This window comes from Zootoca vivipara, chromosome 10 (assembly GCF_963506605.1).
Source record: "Zootoca vivipara chromosome 10, rZooViv1.1, whole genome shotgun sequence".
Lineage (NCBI taxonomy): Eukaryota > Metazoa > Chordata > Lepidosauria > Squamata > Lacertidae > Zootoca > Zootoca vivipara.
Window position 1 is genome coordinate 70,145,611 of NC_083285.1, and position 17,236 is coordinate 70,162,846.

General features: G+C 50.8%; 1 protein-coding gene across 7 annotated transcripts in view; it reads left to right on the top strand.

Moving 5' to 3' along the window:
* Nucleotides 1-17,236, top strand: part of SHANK3 (SH3 and multiple ankyrin repeat domains 3) — a 425,727-nt gene that overhangs the window by 226,475 nt on the left and 182,016 nt on the right. For all 7 annotated transcript variants that reach the window (XM_060279323.1, XM_060279324.1, XM_060279320.1 and 4 more), the window contains one exon: nt 15,185-15,390. In XM_060279323.1, coding sequence (XP_060135306.1) covers nt 15,185-15,390 — 206 coding nt within the window. The remainder of the gene's footprint in view (nt 1-15,184; nt 15,391-17,236) is intronic.

A 17,236-nucleotide genomic window follows, 5' to 3' on the forward strand; every position in this document is an offset into this window, starting at 1 on the left:
TTGAATCCGTTGCTCCGTGTCCGCTTCTCTGGAGCAGCAGAAAACAACCTTTCTCCCTCCTCTATATGACATCCTTTTATATATTTGAACATGGTTATCATATCACCCCTTAACCTTCTCTTCTCCAGGCTAAACATACCCAGCTCCCTAAGCCGTTCCTCATAAGGCATCGTTTCCATCATTCGTCTGATCCAACAGGCTCTTATTGATTGATTGATTGATTGATTGAATTTATATACCTCCCTATACCCGGAGGTCTCAGGGCAGTTTACAGAAAAGATCACAATGTATAAAATAAAAACAACAACCCAATAACACCCCCCCCCCAAAAGCCGCATTTTAAAAGGGTATAGGATGTCGATCAGGTCAACCAAAGGTCTGGTTAAAAAGGAACATTTTTGCCTGACACCTAAAAGTGTATAATGAAGGCACCAGGTGAACGTCTCTGGGGAGAGCATTTCACAGATGGTGAGCCACTGCAGAGAAGGCCCTGTTCTCATGTTGCCACCCTCCTGACCCCTCAAGGAGGAGGCACATGAAGAAGGGCCTCGGGAGATGATCTCAGGGTCTTCATAAGTTCTTAAATGCTAGCTGATACCATAACAGAATTCACTTAGAGTGGCATGGCTAAATTTTACTCAGAATAGATGCATTAAAATAGTGCACCCAACTTCATCATGTTAGTTGGTGTTGTTTTATTGCATGCGGGTTCCTTTATTAACCACAACACAACACAACACAGAGCTTTCTCACATATTATTCCTGTCCTTGCAACAGAGACACAGACCCATGCCTTAGCCCTGGATGAGTAGCCTGGAGAGCTTACTGATTAACCACAGTGGTTTCCTGGTTAAATGCTTCAGATACCCATCGCTTTGCAAACAAGACTTTTGCCTTCCCTTTCTCATGCAATGGGCGGAATGGCTCTGTGTACCTTCCCCCCCTTTGAACAGTCATCATCATCACTCTGACTTCAAAGGCCTTTCAAGGTAGAGGAGCCTTGTTATCACTTGAAGCATCCTTTCCTGGAGGCAAAAGATGACTTTGATCAGCTTGGGGATGGCTCCGTGTTTGTCTATCCTTCAGTTGCTTTCAAAGCTCCCCCTGTTGATCCCTAATCTGGCCAGCTGCACCCTGTGGAGAGGAGGTGCTATGGGTTAATGGGGAGGCAGGCAGGCAGCAGCTCTCTGCAGGGGTGGGGGTCCATATCTGGTGGGAGAGGATTTGTTGCTGCATCCAGGAGGCTCCAGGTTTAACCCCAGAGTCTCCAGTAAAGACAGGTGAGGGGAAAGGCAAAGGCTTTTCTCCAGCTGAAACCCTGGAGAGCAGCTGCCAGTTAGAGTTAGCAGTACTGGGCTGGATGGTCAAGGAGCTTGGCCTGGCATAAGAAGGAAGCTTCCTCTGTTCCTGTGGAATTGACATACTTAGCTGAGTCCAGGCATCCTGAGCAGGAGGGGCCTTGGAGGTTCTGGAAGCATGGAGGGCAGAGTGCCTTTGAGGTCTCCCCTGTGGCTGCAGAGCCACCCAAGACAGGCAATGTGAGGCTTCTGGGCAAGAGCATATGAAATGCCTGCTGGATCAAGCAGGTGGCCCATCTAGTCCAGCATCCTGTTCTCACAGGGGCCAACCAGGAGCCCTAATGGGAAACCTTGAGCACAAGAGCCCTCTCTCCCCTCTTGTGGCTTCCAGCAACCGAGATTCAGAAGCATCTCTGCCTCCAACTGTTGGAGCCCTCCTGGCTAGTAGCCACCAATAGCCCTTTCCTTCCCCGTGAATTTGTCCAATCCCCCTTTTAAAGCCATCCAAGTTGGTGGCCATCACTGCCTCCTGTGGGAGGGAGTTCCACAGTTTAACCATGCTCTGCGTGAAGAAGGACTTCCTTTTATGGGTTTGGAATCTTCCAACATTCAGCCTCATTGGAGGTTCACAAGTTCTGGTGTTGGGCGTTGGGCAGCAAAAGCCAAGCACCCCTATTTTTTTCTGCATCAGGAGGGAGAACACATATCCACTCTCCACTTTCTCAATGCCTTGCATAATTTTACAAACTTCTATCTTTACCTTTCCTCTAAACCAGAAAGTCTCCCAAGCGCGGCAAGCTGCCTGCTTGGTTCTTCCACTTCTTGGAACATTGTCCTTGTGTGGCTTAGCTTCCATTCGTTTGCCCATTGCTCTTCTCGTGGCTAACTTTGCCGGCCTTCCTCATCCCCCTTCGCTCCTCGCAGAGGCTGTCACTCCTGGACAGGTGGTCAGTAGCAGAGGAAGGGGGGCTGGCCCTTGGGATCTGGCCTTGTTTACTCCATTCAAAGCTTTTTCTCTCCCCTCCCCGTTTCTTTTGCCTTGTGTCACCATCTGCTTCCTCTCACAAACAGAGCTGTTGCCCTATCAGCCAGTACAGGCAGCCAACCAGCTTGGCCGTTGCTGCCTATGATCTTTCGAGCCTCACTTAATTTAGCTTCATTCCACCAAGAGCCTGGGCTGTCTCTTGTCAGATCAGGAATGCCCCTATGAGATTTAGCCGAAACCTTTTAGCTTCTACTTACAAGTGGGTGGGTGCCTCAGACATTATCTTTGTGCTTTTCTGCAGGACATACCGCCAATTACAGTGTTAGATCGCGGGTGAAAAGCACCCTTGTTTTTATATTAAAATTGCACCCCTACGGATTGCTTTCTTCGGTTATTAAAGTTAGCTTTACTCACTGCTCAGTGTGCATTGGGTGGGCACAGATTTCTCAGCATGGAGCGGGTGGGGGCGAGCGATAAGAGGCAACTCCAGTCCAACAGAGGTGGGCACAAACCGTGTAATTAACAGTTGAAGCTCTTGGGTGAAATAATGTAAAAACAGGTGAGTGAAAACAAGCCCTTTTCATCTCAGATGAGGAGATGGGGCATGGCAGGCCAGATACTGAGCTCTCGCTCCCCAAGCCCCACCCCCCAAGACCACTTTAGCTGGTGGGCAGGACTGTCTGCCTGTCGTTCTCCGTGACATCAGGGACAGATCCACACATTTAGAGTACATGTTGTTGTTGTTGTTTAGTCGTTTAGTCGTGTCTAACTCTTCGTGACCCCATGGACCATCGCACGCCAGGCACTCCTGTCTTCCACTGCCTCCCGCAGTTTGGTCAAACTCATGTTGGTAGCTTCGAGAACACTGTCCAACCATCTTGTCCTCTGTCGTCCCCTTCTCCTAGTGCCCTCAATCTTTCCCAACATCAGGGTCTTTTCCAGGGAGTCTTCTCTTCTCATGAGGTGGCCAAAGTATTGGAGCCTCAGCTTCAGGATCTGACCTTCCAGTGAGCACTCAGGGCTGATTTCCTTCAGAATGGATAGGTTTGATCTTCTTGCAGTCCATGGGACTCTCAAGAGTCTCCTCCAGCACCATAATTCAAAAGCATCAATTCTTCGGCGATCAGCCTTCTTGATGGTCCAGCTCTCATGGCTTCCCCCAAAGAATCCTGGGAACTGTAGTTTAGCATGCACAGCTGCAATCGCCATCTCCCTTGACAAACTACAGTTCCCATGATTCTTTGGGTCAGAGCGACACAACTCCATTGGGAGGGCCTGTTGTCCTGGCATGTTCTTGCCCCCCCCCCCAGCTGAGACTGTTCTGCAGCTGTGTCTCATTGTAAACTCTATCTTACCCTCTGAACCGGATCTTATCAGACGCATGGAAGATCCACAGAGGGATTTTACTTAATGAAGCTTCAGTTCAACAAGTATATGGTCATAATATGGGTCAAGCAAAAGTGTGGATGAGAATCGCTGAGCTGGAGGAGAGGCAGCACACTTCTGTCCCTAAAGTATAATATCTGAGCTTCTCCTTCTTTTTAAAATCTCTATGGCATGAGATTTTTCCCCATCCCTGTGTGCCTTTATCCTTTGCCGAATGGCCTTTAGGAACATTCCCTTCAACCTTCCTTCTTGCTTACATCTCCTCCTAACCCCTTTAGATCTAGTGAGCAGTTGCTCTCTCTGTTCTCACCAAATGTTACCAGGGAGACCTCGAGCTGAAGCCTCTTCCCTAACAACCCATGTTGCCTCCAGCAACCATCTCTGCCTTGCTCTCCAGCATCACCATCACAGAAAGCTGCCCTGCTCTCCCCTCGCAAGTGGGACTGCTCCTCTTTCCCTTGTTGCGACGCCAACCCCCTTTCACCCCTGGGGAAAAAACCCCTATGTCTTCCCCTCCCTCTTCCCCAGATTTGAAGCTTGAGAAATTTCATGGAATCATAGAATTGTGGAGTCGGAAGGACTCCCCCAAGGACCCATCTGGTCCAAGGCAGGAATCACAGCTTAAGAATCACATCTTCCCTAAACTCTGCTGCTCTCTATAACCTTTTGCCTCAGAAGATTCAATGGTGGCTAGACAGACTTACCTAAGAGTTATTTGGCCACTGAGACCAGCCTGCCTGGATGGGTTCCCCTCCCTCATCCCATTCTTCCTTTCTCCAGACGGTTTGCCTGCTCTCTTAGCTTCTGTCATACGTCTCTTGTGCCATCGGCGACACACAAGGAAGCATCACATTCTTGCTAAGGATGGACTAGAACAGTCTTCCCCAACCTGGAGCCCTCCAGATGTTGCTAGACATCTGCCCCAGCCAGCATGACCATTGATCAAGGAGGATGTGAGCATTGGTCCACAAACATCTGGAGGTCACTGGGCTGGCAAAAGTTGGCACACGAGCTCATTGTTACCTGATCCGGCGGGCACATGTGTCCAGCCTATAACACTCGGCTAATTGTGTATTGACTCAATACAGTCTGCAACTGTGAGAATCGGATGCTGGACTGGATGAGCCCATGACCTGAAGGCTCAGGTGTTCTTATGAGGACTCGTTGCCCCCAGAATTTCTCCTCTAGCTCTTAATATTAAACGTTGAATGATGCATTTCAGGGGGTTGGACTAGATGACCCTCAGATCCCTTCCAACTAGATCCCTTCCAACTCTACAATTCTATGTGCCTTCAGCCTTTGTGGGCCAGGTGCCCAAAGCCAGCTGCTTTGGGAGGGGCAGACTCTGAAGGTCTCGGTACTTGCGAAAGCAAACTCATGCCCATGAGATTATAGCATGCTGAAAGCACCTGCACAGAGCCCCATTTAATGTTCCAAGACAGAGAAAAAGATTCTGGGATCCGTGGCGCTCTTTGGTCAATAGGCAGCACAGCTGAACATGACAAGCTGGGCAAATGAGCCAGCCAAATTGTGAGCTTCTGTGCCAAACCTTTTACCCTTGCTGATGAAAGGCCCGTTGATTGCTCTGAAACCGAGGGAGCTTTTTAAATGGGCATGGGGCTTACAAAACCACCCTGAGCCTGGGATGAACGGGGAAGTGGGAGGGCAGAATGTCTTGAGCATCGCACCATTTGCCCCTTGGTGCCCATCTGGCACCAAAGCAGACTCCAGAGGGGTGCCAAGACCCGAGTGTGGCACCGTCAGCATGGGTGTGCCAACACCACAGGCCAGGAGAAGACTTGGACGTTGTGAAAAACTCACAAACACCAAGGGGGATTCCGAGCAGGGCTGCGGAGGGTTTTCCCCCTGCTACTTCTAAGAAATATGGCACGGTTACTCAAAACCACAGTGTTTTTCCACTGCTGCTCTCAACCTGAGCGTGCCGTACTTCACTTAAAGAGTTAACGTACGTCTAAGAGCAATTTTTTGCCAGTGCCTTATGAGTGACTAATCTGCATTTATTTATTTTTAAACAAAGCAGATCTTCTCTAGCGGCTGCGTAGCAAAGCCAGAAGTGCGATGCTCTAGGGAGGGCCCTGCCTCAGGCTGACCCAGGGAGGCTGGAATTGAGGCCAGGTGCAAAATCTGTGTCAGGCACCTAACTCAGAGCTGCCTCCCTTCACAGCCAGCAGCCTCCACATAATACCCTTTAGCCGTGATAGGACCTTCCTGCCTCTAGATTAACCCTTTTCGCTTCAGGTATGCCCCACTAGGATCCGGACTTTTTCTTCTTTCACGCCGCACGGGGCATTCTTGGGCAACTGGGTGCCCTACAGATGTTTTCCCACCAGCTGTGCTTTCTTGGACTACAACTGCTATCAGCTTTGGCAAATCTGCAAGGGCATGTGGCTGTTTCGCATGTTTTCAAATGTGCTCTGTTTTATTCTTAATCGCATTGTTTTATCGCTTTGGTATTTTAATAAGGAAAGGAGGACTTGCAACTTTAGCAGCCGTCTGGTCTGCACCTAAGTCTTTAATTGCAGCAGTCCTGGATTTTTAGTTGGGGGAGGAGATGCATCGGACCCCGAGCTTGTGAAATGGCTAGAGAGAGGCAGTGTTGTGTAGTGGTTAGAGTGTCAGGCTAGCACCTGGCAGAGACTAGGGTTCAAATCCCCTCACTCAGCCATGAAGCTCACTGGGGTTACCTTAGGGGGCAGTTGTAATAAATAAATATTATTATTATTATTATTATTATTATTATTATTATTATTATTAATATTATACTATTTATACCCCGCCCATCTGTGGCTTCCAGCAGAATATTAAAATACAATGATTCATCAAAGTTGCTACCTCTCAGCCAGTTCTTGGGGGGTGGAGGGGAGTATTCCTGTTCTTCCTTCCCAGTGTATGCATGTCACGGTCCGGTCGGCGGGCGGTTGAAGCCCTGACTGAGGACGTCAGGACCAGAGGCAAGATGGTGATGTAGAAGCAGGAACAGGTGCAGGGCTGAGGGTCCAGCAGCAGGCAGTCGCAGGGTCAAGGAGCAAGGCAGAGGCGGAGGTCTGGGAGTCAAGGAGCAAGTCCTTTGTCAACAACAAATGGTCACTATTTTTTTGTGTTGAATATATGCTATATGGTAATTTATGGACCTTATAGGTATCTCAAGCCATTTGCACATTTTGCCATGCAACCAGTCCATGGAGAATGTAGGCACCCTATATATATATAGAAAGGAGCAAAACAGGGATATTTTAGGGAGGAGGCGAGCAGGTGGGAACCATGACTTACATCATAGGAGCCAACCTTTAAATGGCTGCTGAAAATGTTTCTATTCTGTCAAGCTTATGCAGGCAGCAGTGGTGTAATGGTTAGAGTGTTGGACTATCCTCTGGGGGACCAGGGTTCAAATCTTCCCTCTGCCATGAAGCTCCCAGGATTGTTGCGTGGATTAAATGAGGAGTAGGTAGAACCACGAAACCACCTCGTGCTCCTTCAAGAAAAAGGTGGGATGCGAATGCAGGCAGTAAAATTCAGTAATGGTGGCACTGGCCTTGAAGATACAACAAACCTAGAAGCTAAGGGAACAACTACAATCCACAGAATCACATTTAATAGGAATGAATAAAATGTATACGGAATGCCTAGGGATGTATACGGAATGCCACAAACTAACAACGAAAAGTGAAGAAATTCAGTGGAGCAGCATGCCCATATAATAGGTTGTATGAAAAAGGATACTGAAAACCCAAATGCATTTTAACTCGTATAAGTCTTCATCAGTGGCCAAAAGTGCGTCAATAATACCACCATCTCCATCGAACTGCTTAAAAGTCGATACACCCAGGAATACTGCTTTTGCAGTGCATGAAAAATGGAATTAAAATTTATGTTTATACTTGAACACCCAAAACGACGACCCTTGGATAAAAGCAATCCAATGTGCAACCCAGTCGATGTCATAGGAGAATCTGATTGCAAGTTATCACTGGGAAAGGGCCAGTCTGCTACAGCTCTCGGTGAAGATCTTAACAGCAACAACAATAAAAACCAATGAAGAGAGAGAGAGAGAGAGAGAGAGAGAGAGAGAGAGAGAGAGAGAGAGAGAGAGAGAGAGAATCTAAATTGAAACAAAGAGAGGATAAGGAAATGACACCTTGGTCTCATTTTCCAAGCAACACCCCCCAACCTGGGGTTATTGAAGAAACCTGCTCTCAAGTAAACCTTACCAATGCCACTCCTTTCAAAACCGGCTGCCACCCAAAATACAAACGTGGAGCTAGAATGACTTTGCAAAATCTACTTGCTTGAGATTCATGGAAGGGGTTGTCTGGCTTCCGGAGCACCAAGCTGGGGGGGCACCACCTTCCTCCTCCCCTCTTCAGTCTGCCATCTTCTTCCTCTTTCCCCTGCAGCTGGGGGTGGGGGGTGGGGGGGGTGGAGAGACTCCATTAGCATTCAGATGGTGTTCTGCCTGCCCTTCTTGCACTTCTTCTGCTGCTCCTCCTCACCTAGCATGACTATGCATAGAAGGGCAAGAAGCTGGAGGAGGAGGACTGGCAGGCTTTGGGGGCTTGCTGGCAGTGGGACAACCCCCCCCCCCAAATAATCCCTCAGTTTCCAAGAGAGAGGCAGTAGTGTGGGCTCAGCCTTGCTTGGAAATTCCACCTCTTAGCAACTCCCCATCCTCCTCTCGGATACCTGGGGGCTAAACTCTGCATATCCTCAGAGATGGTTATTTATATCTCTTCCACGGGACACGGGTGGCGCTGTGGTCTAAACCACTGAGCCTCTTGGGCCTGCTGATTGGAAGGTCGGCAGTTCGATTCCCCACGATGGAGTGAGCTCCCGTTGCTCTGTCCCAGTTCCTGCCAACCTAGCAGTTCGAAAGCACGCCAGTGCAAGTAGATAAATAGGTACTGCTGTGGCGGGAAGGTAAACAGCATTTCCATGCGCTCTGGTTTCCGTCACGGTGTCCCATTGTGGCAGAAGCGGTTTAGTCCTGCTGGCCACATGACCAGGAAAGCTGTCTGTGGATAAACGCTGGCTCCCTCAGCCTGAAAACGAGAAGAGTGCCACAACCCCATAGTCACCTTGACTGGACTTAACCGTCCAGGGGTCCTTTATCTTTACCTTTTTTATATATCTCTACATGGCATGACAGTGGAACAAACTCCCTCGGAAATTGGTGTGCTCTCCTTTAGTAGCTTTTTTTACCTGGGTCCTCTCCCCCCCCCCCCCACTTTGAAGATGTGGACAACCATTGCCCGCCTCCGGTCTTCAGGGATCTCACCTGTTCTCCAAGAATTATAGAATCATAGAGTTGGAAGAGACCACAAGGGCCATCCAGTCCAACCCCCTGCCAAGCAGGAAACACCATCAAAGCATTCTTGACATATGCCTGTCAAGCCTCTGCTTAAAGACCTCCAAAGAAGGAGACTCCACCACACTCCTTGATAGGAAATTCCACTGCCGAACAGCTCTTACTGTCAGGAAGTTCTTCCTAATGTTCAGGTAGAATCTTCTTTCTTGAAGTTTGAATCCATTGCTCTGTGTCCGCTTCTCTGGAGCAGCAGAAAACAATCTTTCGCCCTCCTCCATATGACATCCTTTCATATATTTGAACATGGCTATCATATCACCCCTTAACCTTCTCTTCTCCAGGCTAAACATACCCAGCTCCCTAAGCCATTCCTCATAAGGCATCGTTTCCAGGCCTTTGACCATTTTGGTTGCCCTCCTCTGGACACGTTCCAGCTTGTCAGTATCCTTCTTGAACTGTGGTGCCCAGAACTGGACACAGTACTCCAGGTGAGGTCTGACCAGAGCAGAATACAGTGGTACTATTACTTCCCTTGATCTAGAGCAGGCATGTCAAACCTGCGGCCCTCCAGATGTTTTGGACTACAATTCCCATCTTCCCCAACCACTGGTCCTGCTAGCTAGGGATCATGGGAGTTGTAGGCCAAAACATCTGGAGGGCCACAGGTTTGACATGCCTGATCTAGAGGCTATACTCCTATTGATGCAGCCCAGAATTGCATTGGCTTTTTGAGCTGCTGCATCACACTGTTGACTCATGTCAAGTTTGTGGTCTACCAAGACTCCTAGATCCTTTTCACATGTACTGCTCTCAAGCCAGGTGTCACCCATCCTTTCATTTATTTTTATGCCCAAGTGGAGTACTTTACATTCCTCCTTGTTAAAATTCATCTTGTTTGCTTCTCAAAGACTTCTCAAAGATTATAGACAGAGGCTCTGAGATTACATCCGCAAGCTCCTTTAGTAGCCTTGGGTGCAGCTCATCAGGCCTTGGATATTTGAATTCCTTTAAAGTAGCTAGGTGCTCCCTTACCACATTTTTCCCCCTATCTTGGGCTGCAGCTGCCTCCTTACATCATTTATTCTGTTATCACCAGGTTGGGCATCGCTTTCCTTTTGTGTGAAGACAAGAGGCAAAGTTGTCACCCAGTAACATTTTCCAGTCTTCTCCATTGCAGAGGACCTACTGCCACTTGCTTGTTCTTCCTCTTGCTTCGAACGTAGCTGGAGAAACCTTTAGTATTATTTCTAACCTCTCTTGCAAGGGCTTGCCAAGGGCTGTAAAAAGAGAAGGTGCATTGCAGGAATCCGTCCTCCTCTGGGCATTTCAGGGAGGAGACAGTGGTTGATTTCAACCAGACAGAGATTTGTGGGGCTTAAGTTTTCATGGAAAACCCTCCTTCATTTCCCGGGAGGCTCCCTTCACCAAGCTGTGTGTCAAACAGTCGATATTTCTGAAACCTTGGAGAGCTGCTACTGCCAGCCAGTGCAGACTGTATGGAGCTAGGTGGAGCAGTGGTCTGACTCAGTAGCAGGCAGCTCCCTCTGTTGCAAATTACTGGAGAGGGAAGGACACACTTGTGGGTGCTTGCCCCTCCATCACTGTGTTGCCGGTTGTTTGGTTCCATCTCTGAAGCTGGGAGCCCATAAAGGGTCAAGGTGGGCACTGGGAAGGGGGGCCAAGAGGTAGCACTTGGGCAGAGCCATAGCCTTCCTGTCATGCATCCCAGAAAGGGGGCTGTCCAGCATTCTGCTCTCTAACTCTGCCACCTGCCCAAAACGGCTTGTTGCTATTGTTTTGTTTTGTTTAGTTGTTTAGTTGTGTCCGACTCTTCGTGACCCCATGGACCATAGCACGCCAGGCACTCCTGTGGAACCAGAGACCAAATAGCAAACATGCGCTGGATTATAGAGAAAGCTAGAGAGTTCCAGAAAAACGTCTACTTCTGCTTCATTGACTATGCAAAAGCCTTTGACTGTGTCGACCACAGCAAACTATGGCAAGTTCTTAAAAAAATGGGAGTGCCTGATCACCTCATCTGTCTCCTGAGAAATCTCTATGTGGGACAAGAAGCTACAGTTAGAACTGGATATGGAACAACTGATTGGTTCAAAATTGGGAAAGGAGTACGACAAGGTTGTATATTGTCTCCCTGCTTATTTAACTTATATGCAGAATTCATCATGCGAAAGGCTGGACTAGATGAATCCCAAGCAGGAATTAAGATTGCCGGAAGAAATATCAACAACCTCAGATATGCAGATGACACAACCTTGATGGCAGAAAGTGAGGAGGAATTAAAGAACCTTTTAATGAGGGTGAAAGAGGAGAGCGCAAAATATGGTCTGAAGCTCAACATCAAAAAAACCAAGATCATGGCCACTGGTCCCATCACCTCCTGGCAAATAGAAGGGGAAGAAATGGAGGCAGTGAGAGATTTTACTTTCTTGGGCTCCTTGATCACTGCAGATTGTGACAGCAGTCACGAAATTAAAAGACGCCTGCTTCTTGGGAGAAAAGCAATGACAAACCTAGACAGCATCTTAAAAAGCAGAGACATCACCTTGCCTACAAAGGTCCGTATAGTTAAAGCTATGGTTTTCCCAGTAGTGATGTATGGAAGTGAGAGCTGGACCATAAAGAAGGCTGATCGCCGAAGAATTGATGCTTTTGAATTATGGTGCTGGAGGAGACTCTTGAGAGTCCCATGGACTGCAAGAAGATCAAACCTATCCATTCTGAAGGAAATCAGCCCTGAGTGCTCACTGGAAAGACAGATCGTGAAGCTGAGTCTCCAATACTTTGGCCAACAACAACAATCCAGTTTTACCTTAAAAAAAATTGCAATTTCCCCTGTTGTTGTTGTTTAGTCGTTTAGTCGTGTCCGACTCTTCGTGACCCCATGGACCATAGCACGCCAGGCACTCCTGTCTTCCACTGCCTCCCGCAGTTTGGTCAAACTCATGTTCGTAGCTTCGAGAACACTGTCCAACCATCTCGTCCTCTGTCGTCCCCTTCTCCTAGTGCCCTCCATCTTTCCCAACATCAGGGTCTTTTCCAGGGAGTCTTCTCTTCTCATGAGGTGGCCAAAGTATTGGAGCCTCAGCTTCACGATCTGTCCTTCCAGTGAGCACTCAGGGCTGATTTCCTTCGGCAGGCAGGGAGGGGTTGGTCATTGCTTTTCTCCCAAGAAGCAAGCGTCTTTTAATTTCGTGACTGCTGTCACCATCTGCAGTGATCATGGAGCCCAAGAAAGTAAAATCTCTCATTTGTTTGTTGCTATTATTCCATCTCATTCACACACGCACACACACATTTCAGTTTTTTCATATATCATTTACATTCAAATAATATCAATTTTATACACTTATAGGATTCCTTTAATCCTTAGACCTCCCTCTGTCCACCATGGTTTCCATTGCAAATCTTTTCCTGCTGCATCTTATAACATTTATCCAAATTTTTGTTTATATCCTATTTTAACCATAAAATTCATAAAAGTGTTATATCAGTCCTGTTAACGTTTTTAACTTTTTAAAGTGCTAAGGTAACCTATAAACTTTATCCATTCTTTAATAGATTTCTTGTCTTCTTGGTTTTTTATTCTCCTGGTCAATTTAGCCATTTCAACATAGTCCATCATCTTGAGTATTCATTCTTCTCCGGTTTGAACTTTGTCTTCCTTCCATCTCTGGGGGGAAAGCATCCTCACAGTTGTCGTCACACGCATAAAAAGTCCCTTGGTATTTTTTTTTCAATTCATTATATATCATTTCCTAGAATGCTTTTGTTCTTTTGCACAGCCACCACATGTGGCAGAAAGTGCCTTCTTTCTCTTTACATTTCCAACTGATATTGGTAGCAGTTCTATACTGTACTGCTTTTTGCTAACCTAGTAGGAGTTAGATACCAACTGTACATCATTTTCATATATGGTAGTTCTCTTTCAATGTACAACATGCTGTTATTACATCTCTATCCCACGTTTTGTCCAAAAAACTCTTCTGCTCCTCATTTAATCCCCACAATGACCCTATGAGGAAGGCTCAGCTGAGAGGCAGTGACTGGCCTATGGTCACCCCCAGGGAGTTTTGTGGCCAAGTGGGGATTTGAACCCTGGTCTCCTGGGTCCTGTTCCGACATGATAACCACTACACGACGCTGCGTCTAACTGTCCTCTTAGTCTAAATCCTTTTTCTTGGGCATAGAGGGCAGGAAGTGAGAAGGAATTAGGCAGGAAAGGGCTGGGGGGGGGAGCTGAGGAGGCAGCAAAGGGAGATGTGTTGGGGGGGGGGTTGGAGTCTGTGCGCTCCTACCAACCTGGGAGTCTTGCTCTCTGGCTTGGAGGAGCTTCCTTTTAGCCAAAATACTGTGTTGCTGTAGGTGGGCATCCTTTCCTGATTTATGATGTTAGCTGCCCCCTGATCCTGGCTCCGGGCGGGGAGGGCAGGGTACAGATAAAAAATTATGATGATGATGATGATACATTTATGCATAATATTTATAATATTTAACAACTTTAAAGATGTGTCCCCCCTTCCGTGATTTCCATAACAATTATTATTAAAATCACTCTGCACATGCTCGGCCTTTACTGCCACTTCACCTTTTTCTGCGTCCTGAGGAGGCTTTGAGGAGGCCTTGGGTGGTGGCAGGGAATGATAAAATTATCAGGAATAACCTGGGGGGGGGCACATGGAGGAGAGAACCAAGGAGGGGGCTTCCATGGGGCGGAATCCGCCTCCCCGCCCCCTAGCCGCCGCTTCTGTCTTGCGGAGATGGGCGCTCATCCGCCTCCAGCACCAGCAGGAACCCAACAGGTGCCAGCTGCTCCCGTTGCCAGGAGAGAAAGCTCCACCTGTTGAAAGCCTGCCTGCTGCGTTCCTTTTTCAAGACGGCAACCTTTCCCTCCTTTTTCCTTTCCCTGCTAAGAACCCGTGCAGCCCTGGTCGTGCCGGGGAGGGGAGGGGTGGAGAAGGAGGTGGAGAAGGAGGGTCTTCGGTGGGCAAAGGAGGCCGGCCGCGTCCGGCCGCAGACACTCGAGAGCAGCTCAAGAGAGCCTGGGAAGGGCGAGCCAGGCAGGCAAGGAAGGGGGGGGGGTGAGACGAAGGGTGCAGGAGTACCAGCTTGGGCCCGTGGCCGTGGGTGCAAGGGGTCGTGGGTGCCACGCAGCGTGCATGGCCCTGGCTCCGAAATTTGTGGGTGCCCGGCCGCTTCATGGGGGATTTTGTGGGTCCCAGGGAGTTGGCACCTATGGAAGGGAAGGTCTGCACGATGCCAACGCTTCTCCCGGGGTTGCCAGCTTCGTTCAGCTGGGCGGCGAGGTCCTGGAGGGAGGGGACATTTGTGTACAAAGCCCCGTTGCCTTGGATGCGCGGCGGGCAGAAGGCAGCGCAAACGCTGGCGTCTTCTTCCTGCCTTGCCGGGGGTTGGACTAGATGACCCGGCGGGGTCCGTCGCCACGCTCCGCTCGCTCCTCCGATTCCCGTCGGCAGGCAGGGAGGGGTCCGGCCCGGGTGGGTCCCCGCCTCCCGCCGGAGGAAGAGGAGGAGCCGCTTGGTGGCACCTGCAGCAGCCAGGCAGCCAGGCAGCAGCCGCAGCATCAGCACCAGGCTCCGCTGGAGCCGGCCGGGGTTTGGCGGTCGCCGAGCCGCCCCGTCGCCGTCGTTGCCATGTGGCGGCGGGAGGCGCAGCGGCGGGCGCGGCGCGGAGGCGGCAGCGGGCGGCGGGCGCCGTCGGCGGACGAGCTGAGCTGAGCCGAGCCGGGCGAAGCGAAGCAGGGGCCGTCGCGGGGCGCGGGGCCGGCCGAGCCATGGCGCTGCCCTGGGCGGAGGCGGCGGAGCGCGGAGGCGGACGCAGCGCCCGGCCGCAGCCTCGCTGGCCCGGCGGCGCCCCGGGTGGACGACGGGCGGCGGGTCCCGGCTCCTCGTGGCGGCGGCCCCGGCGGAGGCTGGCGGCGCCGCTGCCCGGGATGCGCCGCTGAGCCCCAACGAGCCCCCTCCTCCGCTCCCCTCGCTGGCTCGCCGAGCCCTCCCTCTGCGCTCCTCCTGCCTTCTTCCCGGGCGGGCCCCGATCCAAGGAGGGCTCCCTCGGGGCGGCCATGGCGCTCCCGCAGCAGCAGCAGCAGCAGCAGCAGCAGCAGACGCCGGCACCGCCGGGCAACACCACCGTAACGTATATTTTCGTTTACAGCCCCAGCGGGAGCGGCAGCGGGCCGGGGGGCGCGCCGGGGGCCGGTCCGGGAGTGGAGCCCACCCCGCACGCCGCGCCGGCCCCGCTGCGAGGGCCCAAGAGGAAGCTGTACAGCGCCGTGCCCGGCCGCAAGTTCATCGCCGTCAAGAGCCACACGCCGCAGGGCGAGGGCGAGATCCAGCTCAACCGAGGAGAAGCCGTCAAGGGTGAGTGCCAGAGGGGGGGGGCGGTTCGGGGGCACGTGGGAGGATGAGGGGGCAGTTGGACACGCCTCCTTCATGGGGGGGGGCGACGGAGGGAGGAGGAGCAGCAGCAGGTGGGAAGATGTACGGCCCACCCACCCACTCATCGGTACCCAGCGGTACCCAGTTTGCTGGAGCATCCTTAGATTGACTTGGCACTGGCAGATAACTTTTGGTAAAGTAGGTTGGGTGGGTATGGCAAGCCCAGCCAGGCAGGGTCACCCAGAAGAGATGCTGCAAATAATGTGCTTTGGGAAGTAGAGGCAAGGGAGTGGGCAGGGGATTCTTCTGGGTGGGGGGGAGGGTTCGGCCTGGGTGATCGGGGAGCATTGGTGTTTTGAGTGGACTCTGGCTCAGAGGGTCTTCCTGGACCCAACAGCAGCCAGGCAGGTGTCTCTGAAAGATGGGTAGGTGGGGGCACCCAAAGTCCTTTCTCTCTGCGCCCCCCACCCCGGGATATACTGTGGGTCCACCTGCCAGGTTCTAGAGGTCGTTATTGTGGGCCACGCTGACCTTCCCGGGAGATGGCAAAAAAGGCCTTGTTTTCCTTCGGCCACTGTTGGCCCAGATGCATCTTCCGGGCAAAGGATGGTCAGATCTTGCCATTGAGATTTGCTTGGTGCTTGACTTTCTCCCCGCGGGGTGGGGAGGGGGGTGGTGGAAGAGAGATTTATTGCAAATAGGAGAATTACCCTTACCTCTGCTGCGTACTCATTAAAAAGGTGCCACTGTGAATTGCTGGCAAATGGATCGTGTCTCTGGCCAGATGGATGAAGCTCCAGGGTTCATTTTAGGTCGTGTGTGCCCTGACTGCACCTGCCATCAATTTCTGTTGTCGCTTTGAGCGGATAAGGAGCAGCACTCCTTCCATTTGTGGGTGCAAGTAACCGGGGGGGGGGGTCTGAGCACAACTTCTGTGCTCATGCAATGCAACAGATGGGTGAAGAGCTGGCAACTCTTCTGGGCTCCTGCAGCAGGCGGGTGTCATGCACTCAGCAGAACTGCCGCATCTGGGTTTCGTGTGAGTTGCCTGGTTCACCTCCCCCAGTCCCTGGGGAAGTGTGCTTGTGAGGGCCTCGGTTGCAGCTCACTATTCTGTTGCGAGTCCCTGGTGCAAAGACAAGAATGCACTCCATAAGCTACCATTTTTTAGTGGAGATGCCGTATCTTGCCTGCCTGCCGGTTGAAATTGTGACATGTGAAGCAGCTCTTCTGGTTGGAAGGAACACAGCAAGTGGTTTCTTAGAGCGTGGAGCCAGAACGCTCTATGCCTGAACTGTTCCTGACAAATGGCTATTCCTTGCAAACGTCCAAGGAAACTGGAATCTGCAGCTTCCCTCACTGGGTATCTACTCCTGCTGCTGCTGAACTGCACTAGTTTCCAAGCTGTTTTAACCCTCAGGACCGTAACCCAGTTCAGCCTTGGGACTAACTAAACCTGCTTAAGAAGACATTTGCAAAACTTAGCACCCAGGGGCCCTTGTGCCTTTACTTAGATACACCTCTGATCTACCGTCTTGTCTTCTGAATGCTGCCATTTTGGGTTCTCCTCTGCCAGGTGGTAAAGAGTTAATTGGTCAGGGCATTACTCCCAAGCCTTGGGGGCTGCCCAGTCCACCCTTCTGAACTGGAGACTCAGTGCCAAGCTGGGCATGATGCTTGTCGTACCGTTTGCCTTTGCTTGGCTGTTTTTAAGAGCAGATAGTTGGTGAAGAAGAGAGCTGGCTCGGGCCCATAGCATGGCACAGGGGAGCATTGATCCTTTGCTTCTGCTGTAGTCAGAATCGGAGCCAGACCCCCGCCCACCTTC